The 15077-nt window shown below is 47.4% G+C and overlaps 1 protein-coding gene across 2 annotated transcripts; it reads left to right on the forward strand.

Annotated features, from left to right (window-relative positions):
• Window positions 1–1300: 1300 nt before the first annotated feature.
• Window positions 1301–13899, forward strand: LOC123709123 (helicase domino). Of its 2 annotated transcripts, XM_045660255.1 has the most exons (11): window positions 1301–1886; window positions 2904–3094; window positions 3164–3581; window positions 3656–3796; window positions 3872–5055; window positions 5791–6798; window positions 7492–8413; window positions 11638–11880; window positions 12479–12517; window positions 12598–13515; window positions 13593–13899. In XM_045660255.1, exons 1-11 carry the CDS (start codon window positions 1884–1886, stop codon window positions 13872–13874), a joined length of 5349 nt encoding a protein of 1782 aa, XP_045516211.1. In that variant the 5' UTR covers window positions 1301–1883; the 3' UTR covers window positions 13875–13899. The 2 variants fall into 2 exon arrangements, with proteins under 2 accessions (XP_045516211.1, XP_045516212.1); XM_045660256.1 differs by lacking the exon at window positions 5791–6798.
• Window positions 13900–15077: the final 1178 nt, after the last annotated feature.

The following is a 15077-nucleotide window of genomic DNA, read 5'->3' on the forward strand; positions in this document are numbered from 1 at the left end:
AGTGAAAAGAAAAAATAACTATTCCCATTTGAATTGGATAATTAATTTTAAACTTACAATAAAACAATATAGGTCTTGTATATATTATGTTTAACACTTCCTGTAACAAATTAGATTTAAAAACAAAAAGAAATCATATTAATTAATGGTATGGTAATCTTAAAATTTATCATACAGATTGTTGTATTATAGACAAAGTTTTGGCATTTTATTAAATTTATTTTTTAAAAAAACTATTTATCTGATAATTATTTATTTGGATTGGAAGTCAACAAGTTTGTTCTGAAGCACTTACAGATGTTACTGTGTGCTTGTTGCGAGACAAAAGTGTTTCGATATTAATAAGGTAATATTGCAATTTTAAACATTAAAGAATAAATCCTTTAAATTCGGTACTCACCTACGTCAATAACTTCATTGCTGTTAACACTTTACTGTTTGCCAACGCAACATTTTATTTTTTTATAACTGTGACAATTTTCGTATGTCAAGTTAGACAAAAATATTATTATGATATTGACCTAAAACAGAAACATAAGCTGTAAATAAGAGCCTTAAAAGTGAATATAATATCTTAATATTATTTAGTGAAAAGGAAAACAACGCTTGAAAAATTATTAACACGTACCTTGTAATACTCTTAGTATGGACAACACTTGGCACTTGCAGTAAATTTCGGTCATACAATAAATAGTTTAATTTTTCAATTATATATAGTTAAATTCCTAATTTACTTAAATACCCTACGAATTATAGTGTACTAATGTACCAAACCAAATATGATTTCTAGAGTAGAATAACACAGATAAGAAAAAATAAAACTGTACGAATCACAGATTATTCATTAATATTTAATAGTATGCATATAGGAATTCCTCTGACTCTGAATGACTGTTTTTGAAAGTACCACAAGAGGTAAACAAAATATATTTATATTTTATATGTATTTTAAATAAAAGCCTAGAATCGTCATTATTAAGTCTGAAAGTAGTAATACCCTAGGCCAAATGTGATTGAGGCAATGAGTATCGTATATCATGAATGAGTGAACGGTTGAGATCAATTGTTTTGTATATTCTCCCATACCATGTAGGACAATGACAATAATTACGAATCGAGTCTGATGAGCAAATAAATAATTTAATATTTGTTTGTGTTTTTGTAGTAGTTGTACACTATTTGTCTCTTTAAAAAAATGCCTATATTTATGTAGGTTTAAATAATCTATGGATTATCATCTGTGTATAATGCAAAGACGTTTTTATCTGTATCGTGTATCTGTGTATGCTGTATATATCTATGTACTTCGTTATTCACCATTACCGTTTCAATTTTATTAGTATTATTGTTCCAAAGGAAATATCTTTAAAATATGTAACGTACCTTTATAAAAAATATCTGCTAGATCTTTTAATATTTTTTAATCAGAGTGATGTGTCTTTTACAATAAGTTATTTGGTGATAAAACCTGTATTGCAATGGGCTCTTGAACACTAGGGGCCTTTTGTTCCATCCAATATGGCTGCCGCCGGGATTGTTGACAAGAATCACTTGATTTTATAAAAATAATATCTTTAAAAATTCACTCTCTAATTATTCAGCGTAATTTATATAACTTATTATTTCACGGAAATGAAAGCAACATGACATTAAAATGAGTTGGAGAAGTTGGTACAATTATCGATTGCATATAGAAAAAACAATACACAAGTCAAATAGAATAACTATAGTTATTAATTTAAACAGTGCAGTGGATGTGCTAGATAGTGTTTAACTATTGTGTTGTAATAAGTGCATTGTGAATAACAGAAATATGTCGCAGTGTCAGCGGGCGTTATGAGCCCGCCTTGGTGCAATAATTGTTGGGCTCGGCTGTGCTACTCATGGTAAGCCATCGAATGATACTGTCAGGCCTAGTGAAAATATCAATTAATGGCTTCATTTACAGACGTCGTCTGAAAAAAATAAACTGCTACAATATTAGCAATTGCTGTTGGTTCCCTATGTTTTTATTTTTTATACATTTACAGAATTTTATATATTTAATTAAAGACTGGATTCATAGAAAAACATGATGTGCAATTGACTTGGCGAGGAAATACGGGCGTAGCACATCAATAATATGCACTTAAATAGGAGTTGATAAAGGGTTTAGTGCTTGCTAATTTCAATTATTGTGGTGTTTAGGGTGTTTCAATTATATTGTAAGCATTTTACTTTTTCTCTTATGTTTTCCATTATTTAAATGTGGAAAATTTCTTTGAGAAACTGACAATTTGTCAAACAAGCAACTCATATGTTGAGGTCCTACTGTATTGCATCTTATTTGGAGGTGTGTCCTTTCGTTAGAATAACAGAATTTATATTAAGATGTTATATGCCAAAGCTATTGCTTAAAACTTTTTATTTTATTTTATTTAGACCACATTATTAGGACAACACAGGATATAAATTGACATACAAACAAAATTATATTAAACATAAAAGATAGTAAGCAGTGCCGTCCCTATAACATGTGGAGACAACCAGCAGATACAATAAACAGTGTTAATACAAACAAGTAGAGTTTCTGCCAATGTATGTTCGACAATGTGGGATGTGGAAACATCTTCGATTGTATAAACAACCCCCAACCTGAGGAACTTCTATGGATTACACATTCTAAAATTTCTGGGCAATCTACAAGTCCGTTAATTACCTTAAATAGGTATAGCAAGTCTATAAAGGGTTAATGCTTAAACTGCTCAAGCAGCTGTAGAATCTATCTCCAAATGTGCATTATATAGTATCAAAAATAGCATAGCAGCTATATTCCAAATTATTTCCCTCTGCTACGCGTATTACTGTTTTCGTACTTTTGTTCTAGTAATTTTTTTCCATTAATCCTTTTTATAATTCGACAGGGTGTGGAGCGCAGTGAGGGCGCGGGCGGCGGCTTCGCCGGTGCGACCGCCGCGCTCAACGGCTCTCCAACGGATCGCCCGGAGGAACCCCCCAACAAACGGCCTAAGTTAATTCTCGCGGAAGATGCCTCCGCTTTGCGAAAACGTATTCTCGAATATAAGCTGTTGCGGCTCAAGAATCTTCGCGAAAGGTTAGTTTTCACCGAAAGCTTCGGTCAGCTCGCGGCCGCGCTATTCGTGATTAACGCTCGTTGTTGCAGGTCAACGGAGCTGCTCAAGGAGCAATACTTTCTGGAGGCCGGCGGAAACATGATCGACTACGTGGCGTGGCGTAAAAGGCCGCCGGCGCCCGCGCTCGCGGCGTATGTAGAGGCGCGGCGCACGGGTGGAGGTGCGGAGTCGGCGGCCACTCTGGACACGGCTGTCGAAACGCCACCGAGCGCGCCGGAGCCGCAGGTGGGCGCCGACGAAGTAGTGGAGAAGGCGCGGGCGGAGGCGGCGGTGGCGGCTCGAATAGCGGCTCTGGCGCGAGGGGGCCTCTGGGCCGAGCGGAGGCTGCCGCGGGTGTTAGAACCGCCCCGCCCCAAAACGCACTGGGACTACCTGCTCGAAGAGATGGCTTGGCTTGCGCAGGATTTCGCGCACGAGCGCAAATGGAAAAAGCAGGCCGCTAAGAAGGTAATTGAGCTCGACCGGCTCGGACGTTTACGTGGAAAAACATACATCGTATTAAATAATATATTCGATTACAGTGCGCGCGAGCTGTGCAGAAATATTTCCAAGATAAAGCCTTAGCAGCACAAAAAGCAGAAAAAGCTCAAGAATTACAGTTGAGAAAAATCGCGGCATTTGCAGCTAAAGAGATCCGGACTTTTTGGGCCAACGTTGAAAAGGTAATGGTTATTCTTTATTTCCTTCGCCAAGTAGCCAACTCATGCACAAAGCTATATGCCTCCTCTCCCTCTCAGGTGGTGGAATGGAAGCGGTCGGTCCGCGTAGAGCGCGCGCGTAAGCAAGCGCTGGATGAGCAGCTCAGCTACATCGTCGACCGCACCGAACGTTACTCGCGTCAGCTCGCCGCCAACCTGCACCCCGAGCGGCCACCGGCCTCCGACGACGAATTCCAACCGCGCGGCGACTCCGACGACGACGAGGAAACCATCGCCGCCGCCGAACAGGACGACCCGGCCGACCACAGCCGCGAACTCGACGCGTTGCGACGGGAGTCGCGGCTTGACCTCGGCGAGCTGCTGCCGGCCGGCTACCTTCCCGAGCATTCGCCGCCGCCTTCCGACTACGACGGCGACGAGGATTCGGCCGACGACGAGAGCACCATAGACGAGCAGGAGCGTGCCGAGCGGCCCGATGAGACGGCCGACGAACTGGCCGCGCTGCGCAGCGAGGCCGACCTCGATATTGACGAGCTCTTACGCCGATATCCACGAAGGCCCGTCGGAGCCGAGGCCGATTCCGACCTCGACGACGAAGCTGAAGAGGACGACGCGATCTCCGCATCCAGCGAGACCGAATCCGGCGCCTCGGAACGGGCGCCGCTGGAGTCGCTGGTGGCGGACGAGGCGGACGGCGAGGACCGAGTGGAGGCGGCCGCTTCGTTGGCGGCCTCGCTCCAGCCCACCGGCACCACGCTGTCGGACACGACGGTGGGCACGCCGGTACCGCGGCTGCTGCGCCACACGTTGCGCGAGTACCAGCAGGTGGGGCTGCACTGGTTGGCCACGATGCACGCGCGCCGCCTCAACGGCATCCTGGCCGACGAGATGGGCCTGGGCAAAACCATCCAGACGATCGCGCTACTGGCGCATCTGGCCCTGGAGCGACACGATTGGGGCCCGCATCTCGTAGTGGCGCCCACGTCGCTCGTGCTCAACTGGGAGTACGAGTTCAAGAAGTGGTGTCCGGCTTTCAAGCTGCTCACCTATTACGGCACGATCAAAGAGCGCAAGCTGAAGCGCGTCGGCTGGACTAAAGCCAACTCCTTCCACGTCTGCATCACGTCTTACAAACTAGTCGTTCAAGATCATCAGAGTTTTCGGAGAAAGCGCTGGAAATATTTAATACTCGACGAAGCGCAGAACATCAAGAACTTTAAATCTCAGCGTTGGCAGATGCTGCTTAATTTTCAAACCGAGAGGTAAGACTTCTCGCTCTCTCTTAATGTCAAACAACAAAGTCATCTATTTAGTTTAACTTGTACGGCAGCACTTAGGGCTTTTGTCTTTTGATTTCTTTAGTTTAGTTAATAGTTGCTCGTCACCATTGGCAAAGAGAAACTAGCAGTGGGACAAACTGAGAAAAGCACGGGTCAGGGCTAATGGGATGCGTTAAATAATAGAAGACAATTTTTCCTCATCTTGTTCAGTGCCTTTTTGTCTTTTTGGACTCGTTCCTTTATTTCTTCTCTTGTTGTATGTTTCTTCATTTTTTAAAGGTACTCTCAAACCTACCGTATTGTCGAGATTCATTTTAATTGGCAATCTTTTGAAGTCTTTTTGTAGACTGTTAAACTTTTCTCTCAGACGCACCACACTGGACGCACTTCGATTTTGCGTTTCGCGGCTCATCGTCACAACTCGACTTCTCGCGCGGTATTTTGCAGACCGGAATGGATCGATTCGGCGATTTCGTTCCTTGAGTTAAAGCCTATAGCAAGTGGTGCGAATGTCCGACACCTGAGTCCTCATCTCGTCGGCCTGGAGTGGAGATCTCCGTTTATATATTTTTAAGGCACGAAAGTGATGTGTAAATTTTTTTATTGCATCCGCGTATAATTACTAAATGAAAAGATATACTTCATAAACAAACGACGACCTCGGGTCGTTAACCTCCGGTGGCGATGGCGATGACGGTGCGTCCCGTACTATTACAGGCGGCTGCTGCTGACGGGCACGCCGCTTCAGAACAGCCTGCTCGAGCTGTGGTCGCTGATGCACTTCTTGATGCCCAGCGTGTTCGCTTCGCACTCGGAATTCCGCGAGTGGTTCGCGCCCGTGGCCGGGATCGCCGAGGGCGCCACCTCGCGCCAGTCCGACGCCCTACTGCGCCGCCTGCATGAAGTGCTGCGCCCTTTTTTGCTTCGCCGCCTCAAGGCGGACGTCGAGCGCCAGCTTCCGCGCAAGCACGAGCACGTGTTGCTCTGCCGGCTCGCGAAGCGGCAGCGCTTTCTGTACGACGACTTCATGTCGCGCGCCAAGACCAAGGAGAGCCTCGCCTCGGGCAACCTGCTCAGCGTCATCAACGTGCTCATGCAGCTGCGCAAGGTGTGCAACCACCCCGACCTGTTCGAGCCCCGCCCCGTGACCTCGCCCCTCCACCTGACCCCGTTGAGTCTCCGCGTGCCCGCGCTCTCCTTGCTGGCCTCCGTCGACGAGCGTCGGGCGGCGGCCGCCCGGCTCGGCGGCGACCTCGCCTCGCTCGAGCTGCACGTCGTCGACGCCTTCGCCGCGCACCGAGCTCGACACCTGGCGCCGCCGCGACGCCTCGTCGAGGAGCTCGCCGAGAGACCGGCGCCGACGGCTCCGCGGCCTCCTCCCGCCGCCCTCCGCCTGCACTTGCGCCTCGTTCCGCGCGCCCCGCCATCGCGGCTGCCCGCCGTCGCGCCTCAGCCCCCGCGACTCCTGTCCGCGCCACCGCGCGCGTCCGAGGCCGCCGCGCCCCTCGTTCCTCAGCCGCGCGAAGGCGGCGCCAGTGAACGACTAGAGGCCCATCGGGCGAGCTGCATGCGACGCGCGGCTCGCGTCAACGAGCGGAGGTGCTGGCGACTGCCGCTGTTCGGCGCCGACCTGCGCGCTGCGCTGAGCGTACCGCCGCCGCCACCGCCGTTCGCGCCCAAGACCGTGGACGACGTGCTCGCGGAATTGCACGACGCCATTGACCGGTGAACTTTTATTTTTATTTATTTGTGAGGGTTCGCTCGGGGTGCACTTTCATGGCTTGATTGAGAAGAAATGGATGCTGGCTTTTATTCATATAGATTCTTTAGCTTATTAATTATTCCTTAAAATACATATAAGGGAGTTCAACTCAAATTTGTAGCAAAAATATTTATTTTAAGCGACAACAGATAGAGTTTGTTATTTCAGTTGAAAATCACTTTCACACACAATCAGACAAAAAGACTAAATGAACATCTGTAAAGTCAAAATACGTTTTTACAACAAACTCCTACGCGAAATTAGGTAATCATCACTGAATATAAGAAACTTACTGCTAACTTTAACACTTTAACTGTTAACTTTTAGTGATCTCTAAGAAAATTGGAATTGACATTTGTACCTATAGTTTATTAGTGTTTCTACCTCTAGCTTCTTGTCTAGAGCAGTGTTGGCCTAGCGGCTTCAACGTGCGACTGTCATCCCTGAGGCCGTAAAGTTCGATTCTCGGCTGTGTACCAATGGACTTTCTTTCTATGTGCGCATTTAGCATTCGCTACAGATTTGTTTATATTACCCCAAGGTTCTTAAGCTTCTCCCACTATTGTCACATCACTTATTTAATAAAAGACAAAGGACGTAAAAACTTTATAAATATAATGACGTAGAGGTGACTGAGTCTGTCCGTTTCCAATCAGGTTCGGTATATGCTGGGCGCCGTGCCGTGCCGAGCCGCCGTCGCTCGCTTGCGGCAGCGGCGAGGGTGCGAGGGCCTGGCGCCGCCTCGAATTCGGGTTGCAGCGGGCGCTGGCTCCGCCGTTGCGGCGAGCGCTGGCGCAAGTACACGCGCCCGCGCAGCGCCAAGCCGTGGCCTTTCCGCACCCTCGTCTGCTACAGTACGACTGCGGCAAGCTGCAGACGCTCGACGGACTGCTGCGGCGGCTCAGAGCGGGCGCGCATCGCGTGCTCATCTTCACGCAGATGACTCGCGTGCTGGACGTGCTCGAGGCGTTCCTGTCGATGCACGGGCACACGTACTTGCGACTGGACGGCGCCACGCGCGTCGACCTGCGCCAGCCGCTCGTCGACCGCTTCAACACGGACCCGCGCATCTTCGCCTTCATCCTGTCCACTCGCAGCGGTGGCGTCGGCCTCAACCTCACCGGCGCCGACTCGGTCGTGTTCTACGACTCCGACTGGAATCCGACGATGGACGCGCAGGCGCAAGACCGCTGCCACCGCATCGGCCAGACGCGGGACGTGCACGTGTTCCGGCTCGTCACCGCCGCCACCGTCGAGGAGAACATCCTGCGCAAGGCGGAGCAGAAGCGGGCGCTGGGGCACCTTGCCATCGAGGACGGTCACTTCACGACGTCGTACCTGCGCGACACCAACGTCCGCGAGCTGTTCGGCGGCGAGAGCGGCGGTGCCGCGGCCGACGGCGGGGAGCTGGAGAGCGCATTGGCCGCGTGCGAGGACGAGGCCGACGCGGCGGCGGCGGTTGCCGCGCGCGCCGAGGCACATCGCGACCTCGCCGAGTTTGACGAGAGCGTGCCCCTCGACGACGTGGCCGAAGCGCCCGTCGATGCTCCCGACGAGTGCGTCGCGCTCGTTAAGCAGGTGAATTTTTGCTTCATTTCTCGATCAAGCGGCGTCTATCGCGGAGTGATGGCAGGTGTAAGAAAGCTAGCTTTTTTCATACTTGCATTTATAGCTAATCTTATCGGCATTGATTAATTTGTTGGATTCTATCAATATGGACAGAAGATTGAGGGTTCCATACAACACTACCATATTCCGAAATGTTTCGGACCAGAGAATTGAATAGTATGATTTTAGGCTTTTCATTTTTAAAACCGTCGACCGCCTTACTAAACCTATCATTCTAGAAGCTTTATTGACTTGAATTATAATGCGGTATGAACGATAAGTTACTATTTTGTATAACTCCCAAATACCTAATTTCATGGACCTGGAGTAGTAGTTCTCCGTCGATAGTGTATTTAGAGGGGACTGGCAGTTTCTTTTTAGAAAAAATAATCTGCGAACATCTTTTGGCATTTAGAACCATTTTGATCGTACCACCTCTGTATACCCATGACGTCACTTTGCAACAACTCCACATATCGAGTGTTATTAATTACTTTAAAATATTTCATATCATCCGCATACAATGAAGAATTATTATATTTTACAAACAAAGAGTAAATAGGAGAGGGCCAGGATGAGAACCTTGTGGAACACCTGAGGTGGAAGTGTATGATTGCGATTCTATACCACCAGCTGCCACAAACTGAGTTCTATCTGTCAAATATGACGTAAACCATTTTAGTAAACCCCCTCAAATACCATATAAGTAATCCAACTTTTTCAATAAAACACTGAGTAACTTTGTCGAAGGCACTAGAAAAATCTGATTCACATCCTTTACAAATATCTAGTCTTAATTTTATTTTCAACTTCAAATCAGTAATTATAACATTGCATAACGGCATGACATTACATATAGCGGGATTTTGAACTTCATTTATTTCACTATTATCATTGCTACTGAAAACGGACTTAAAGTGCTCCGCAATTAAATTAGCCATTTCGCTAGTTTGTGTGGCCTTTTCACCACCTCGATACATTTCTTGTGCTATTGTATACGAGTATTTTCTTTTGTGCTTAATGAAGATTCAAGAATGTTTTAGATTTTTAGATATGTTAACAATATTACTAATATACGCTTTGTAATTATTACTGATTAATTTATCACAACGAGTGCGGAGCAATTTAAATTCATACTAATCGCGTGGATTACCAAATTTTCGTTTTTTTTTTCCGAAGCTAATTTTTCTCTTTAAGTAGACCAATGAGAGCTTTATCAAACCACGGCGGATAGTTTGATTTTAAGATTTTTCTTAAAATCAACCTGCCTTAAAAATTAATTTAGTAGCTGTCTTATTTTTAACAGACTTACATGAAGTATGCATAGCCAAACATATTACGAGTGGTGGGTGTATTATATCTTTTTTAATAATAGATATATTCCAGCGATTTGAATATACCTATTTCTACCAAACCAGTCAAAATGACTGGTGCATAAAAAACAGGCTTCTTGTGGTTTCTAGTCTATATTTACTCTTAAAAATGACAAAAATAAAGTTGAACAATATTAATTATAATAGATACATGGATTTATATACATTTCCAAATAACAAAACACTTAATTATTTACAGTTTGTTGCTCACAATTTCTACATGTGTAGATTTTGCTGCGTGTACACTTTCCGCATAGACTTTTTTTGTCTTTTCTGTCTGACTGAAAAGACTGTCAAGTCCTTTCGTGAAATATAATCTAAAATATTGAAAAATACTTGAAGAGGCCACCTTCTGGAACCTAATTTCACCGTATATTTTCGTGCCATTTGATCAGTAACATCGACGCCAAATTTGGTATTATTATAAAACGATACGGTTTCAGGTAATTTCTTTGCAGCTTTATAAATTTTGATGTGTTTACGTTTTGTACTTAGTAGAAGTTCTTTTTTATTAGGTTTGCTCTTATAAACAGTAAGTGTGCATCCATTAGATTGGTACAACAACGTTGAGAAACGTGCCTTGCTGTCATTTTTCAGTTTGCAAATTTTCGGCATTTCCCGCTTGTTTGCGCGTATTGTTCCAAGTAACGAAGTGTTTTTAGATCGTAATTGAAACGCCAAGGGAATATTTGTAAAAAATTATCAGTTGTTACAGTTCTACCCTTCATGGTATATGATTCAAGAAGTTTCATCACGACAAATTCGCTTAGGGGGGTTGATGCATTTCGTGTCTCGTCTTTTCCTAAATACGGAAAGCCATTTACCACATATTTCGTCTCTACATCGGACGGCAAGCAAAATTTTATGCCAAATTTTTGGAGTTTGTTTGGCATATATTGAGTAAATCTGCATCTGGCCTTTGTTGGAAAAAGTTGCTCATCCACGGTAATATAAGCTCCCGGGTTGAAGCATTTTTTACTGTTTTCAATAAATTTATCCCAAACTGCTGAGAGTAAAGGGAACTTGTCTGTCTGCAAACGTAGACTCCTCTGATTTTTTTTGTCAAAACGAATGTATCGTATAATCTCAGTAAAATACGTCTACTCATAGTGTTGGAGAAAAATGATGGTCCCCACTTGTTATTCCACAAATATTGAAGCCTCAAATTATTTGCTTCGTACGCTCCACGTGCTCAATTCTCGTCCAAATAGTTCCGTCTGAAGCAATTTCAAGGATTCATCCCTAACAAGTTTTTTAACTTTGAGTCACGCTTTTCAACCAAAGATTTCAATTCCTCTTATCTTGTAGTTGCAAATTGCATAGCTTCCTTGAGAGACACCATTTCTTCCTTTAGCGGTGATATGAAATTATTTGAAAATAAGCTATATAAAATAAAAATATTATTTTCTAACAATATGCACAACATTATTTACAAAAGTGTAGTTGCGACAGAGTACAGAGTTGCGACGTTCAACATTCATTTTCAAGTATATGGAAAAATATTATTAAGTATAGATTTCCGTAATTGCACAACAATAAATGCTCTTCACAATAATTTTACGTATTAAAGATTTAGTTTACATCTTTAAGCAACTCAATGATAATACATACATATGACAACGGGCGTTGATACAAAGTAACCACGTCTTACACAGAGAAAACTGTCAATCTCAGATCACTTGCACATACTATTTTATTTGAATATTAATTCGATAACGTAATAATGTTATGACTATACACAAATAATATTAGAGTTGAATCGTAATGTATCGTATATAACTTTTATGTAAAATATGGTTTTATCGTCAAAAACTTGTGCAGCTGAGCCCCGTGGAGAGATACGCCATGCGCGTGGTGGAGAGCGGCGAGGCGGCCACGGAGGCCGAGCGCGCCGCCCTCGAGGACATGCGGCGCCAGCTGCGCGACTGGGAGAAGGCTAGGGCCGCTCTGCGCGAACGCCCCGACGCGCCCGACGAGCCCGAGCGGCTGGACCGGCCCGCCGAGCCGCGCCCCGACGACGACGAGGAGCCGCTCACCTATGGCGGCGAGGACGCGCGCACCAAGGTGCGTGGGCGCCGGAGAGTCAAGCGCGGCGCGCCGCCGCCGCCGCCCTCGCCGCCCCCGTCGCCGCCCGGCGCGCCGCGAACTCGCTCCAGGGGCACGGTGCACATCAACCTGTGGACGCTGGACGAGCGCGAGGGCGCGGCCCGGCGCCGCAACGGCACGCTCGATTCCTGGCTGGCGGGGGCCGAGGCCGACGACCGCGACGTCGATAATAAATGATTGAGACTGTCACGTGGCGTTTTATATTTCTGACGTTCGACGTTTTGGTGCCGCTCGATATCGACCGTAAATGCTTGGCCCGTAGACGGCGAAGGTGATCGCGAGAACCGCGAGAAGCCACCAAAACGGCGAAGCCGAACGTCAGGGATGTAAGGCGCCCAAGCATTTACGGCCGACCTCGACCGCCGCTCGAACCCTCCCCGCCTCCACCTCCCTCAACCTCCCCACCTTCGGACGTCGTTTGATCACTATTTACTGAGTGTGATCGTTCGACAATCTCGAGACGGGATCGTAACCCGAATTGACCGAGAAGGATGCGGTCGATGGCGACTCGTATGATTATGGGAAGCCCGAGAGTAACGTACCGTGACGGTTACAGGTGTGGATCGGCGCTTCGCCCGCCGAAGACGTCATGCCGGTGAGTGTTTCCGTGTAATCGACGTTCACGTAGACGAATAGCCCCGCGCGACATCTTTTCCGAACTGAACCTCTCTGCAGATGTGGGGACCGCCCACGCCGCCCTCCGGCGACGGCGACGTGTACTGCGACTCGTGGGCTCGCGCGCTCTACCGCCGCGGCGCCGCCTCCGAGGCGCTGCTGCCGCCCGTCCGCTGGCGGGACCCGCGCGCCGCCCGCTCGCCTCGCCGTCTGCGCCCCGCTCCGCGCCCGCCTCTCGCGCCCCCGTCGCTCTTCGGCCTGCGCCCGCGCGCCCGACCGAGGGCCCCGCCTCCGACGGCGCGCGACACCGCCGTGCCTCCGCCCGAGTGGAGTCCGTGCGAGGACGCCGCTCTGCGCCGCGCCCTCCGTTCACAGCGGCTGCCTGCCGAGCCGCCCGCCGCGCTCGCGCCCAACTGGGAGTGGCTCGCCGAGCTGGTCAACGAGGTGTCACGCGCGTACCGCTCGCCGCGCGCCTGTCGCGACCGCCACGACGCGCTCGTCGACCCGGAGAGGGCGCGTCGCAAGCACCGCAAGCCGCCCCAGGCTCGCCGTCGTCCAGACGAGGAGACGCCTCGGCCGCCCCTCTCGCGCCTCGAGGCCATGCGCGACGCGGCCGAGCGACGCCGTGCGACCCCCAAGCGGCGCCACGACGACGCCGCGCCGCGTAACCCCAAACACGCGGCGCTGCTCGCCGACCAGGGGCTTGACTACGACGCGCCGCCGACGCCGATGGAGGTGGCGACGCGACGCGCCGAGCGAATGGCCAAAGAGAAGTTGAAGGGCGGCCCGGCCCCGAGCGGCGCGGGGCCCGCCAGCGCCCCGCAGCGCGTCGTGGTGGCGGCGGGCGGCGTGCAGACGGGCAAGGCGGAGCGCAGGGACGCCGCGACTCCGCGGGGCGCTCACCTGGTTTATCGCCAGCCCTCGCCCGCCGCCCGCCACCATCTCAAGATACTCCACCACGCTCCGCCCCACTCCCAGGTGATTGCGGTTTCGCAGTCGTTCGCGTCGATCGCGCGACTCGAATCTGACGACTCACGTCGGTTCTCACGTTTCAGAGCATAGTGACGAGCGGAAGCGGCACGAGCGTGGGCGGCGTGGTGGCGAGCGTGGAGGGCGTGAGCGTCGGCGGCGGCGGAGCGGCGGCGCTGCGCACACTGCAGTTACAGCAACTGGCTCTGCGTCGTGCCGCCCGCCCTCACCAGCACGTGGTGCTAGCCCATCTGGCGCCCGCTCAGCCTGTCGCGGCCCAGCCCCAGGCCGCCGTCCAACAGTCCGTCGCCGCCTCGCAGCCCACGACGGCTCCGCCGCAACAGTCGGCGCCGGACTCGCGACACTGATGCGATATAAACTATAACACGATAATCTGCTTTTATTTATTCCAAACTCCGTTTCGACCTCCTTCTACAGTCGAGGCAAATTGATAAAAGCACTATTTAAATAAAGACTAATAATTTACTAAGAAACCAACATTATGACGATTAAACAACTATATTTTTATAGCACCTGTATCTTAATTTAAAAAAATTAAATAAATCTCCATATCTCATTTAAAAAATCAAACAACTACACGCAATACTCGTCGAGCGAGTTTACTTATCGCCGAAGCCGCGCACAAATTATTTGAAGAGGTCGATTAGGTGTGAGGGTGTGCAACTATTTAATGAATTATCTAAATTTCGCAATATTAGCGCGTTAAACAAATTCAAAAAAGGCATTAAAATGCATGTCAAAGTGAATGTGTGGACCAAAATTAGGACGTGTATCTTGCTCGTATATACATGTAAATGTTTCTCATGTAAATAAAATACAATTTTATAATGAGAAAGTAAAGTTCTTTAAACATTAAATTATTCTTTATGGTTTTATGAAACTTGACAGAAATATAAGCAAATATCTTCCGCGTCTATATAATAGAGCATTAACTCAAAAACTAGTAAATGGATTTCGATACAATTAACACCAATAGACAGTGTTATGAGAAAGGTCAGATAAAATTCTTGTTGGCTTTATGAAAAATTTCGGGATTCTCGCCAATGTTACACCTATCTATAAATCAGGCCCTAAAGCTGACCCCGGTAATTACAGACCAATATCCATTCTACCTTCAATATCAAAAATATTAGAAAAGATTATTCACGACTTGATACTTACTTACAAAGTAATAATTTTATTTTTAAACACTGGCGCTTAAAAAATGGCGCTGGGTGTCTATTGATTTAAAAACAACGCAGCAGACGGTTTCTTGCTTTTCAACGGCTCATAATTCATTCAATTATTGAATAATCTTCATGATTTGTATATTATCATCAGTAATATTTTTAAATTCGCCATTTATCCCTCTATCTAGTAGTATATATTTTTTCACAACCCATAGGATATTTTTTGAGAAATTGATATAGATATAGTCGCGGCAAACGGTTTCTTGCTTTTCAACGGCGCGCATTTCAGTCAATTATTGAACAATAAAATCCCTCCTAAGCATGGTGGCAAAAATTATTGATTCCGTCAAAGATTATAACAACCCGCAAGCTCAACTCAGC

The sequence above is a fragment of the Pieris brassicae genome, chromosome 4 (assembly GCF_905147105.1).
Source record: "Pieris brassicae chromosome 4, ilPieBrab1.1, whole genome shotgun sequence".
In the NCBI taxonomy this organism is placed as follows: domain Eukaryota; kingdom Metazoa; phylum Arthropoda; class Insecta; order Lepidoptera; family Pieridae; genus Pieris; species Pieris brassicae.

Bases quoted from the DNA above. Each gene is read 5' to 3' on its own strand.
- LOC123709123 (XM_045660255.1), top strand. The intron at 3,095-3,163 runs GTTAGTTTTCAC...TCGTTGTTGCAG, and splicing joins CTCAAGAATCTTCGCGAAAG to GTCAACGGAGCTGCTCAAGG. The intron at 13,516-13,592 runs GTGATTGCGGTT...CTCACGTTTCAG, and splicing joins ACGCTCCGCCCCACTCCCAG to AGCATAGTGACGAGCGGAAG.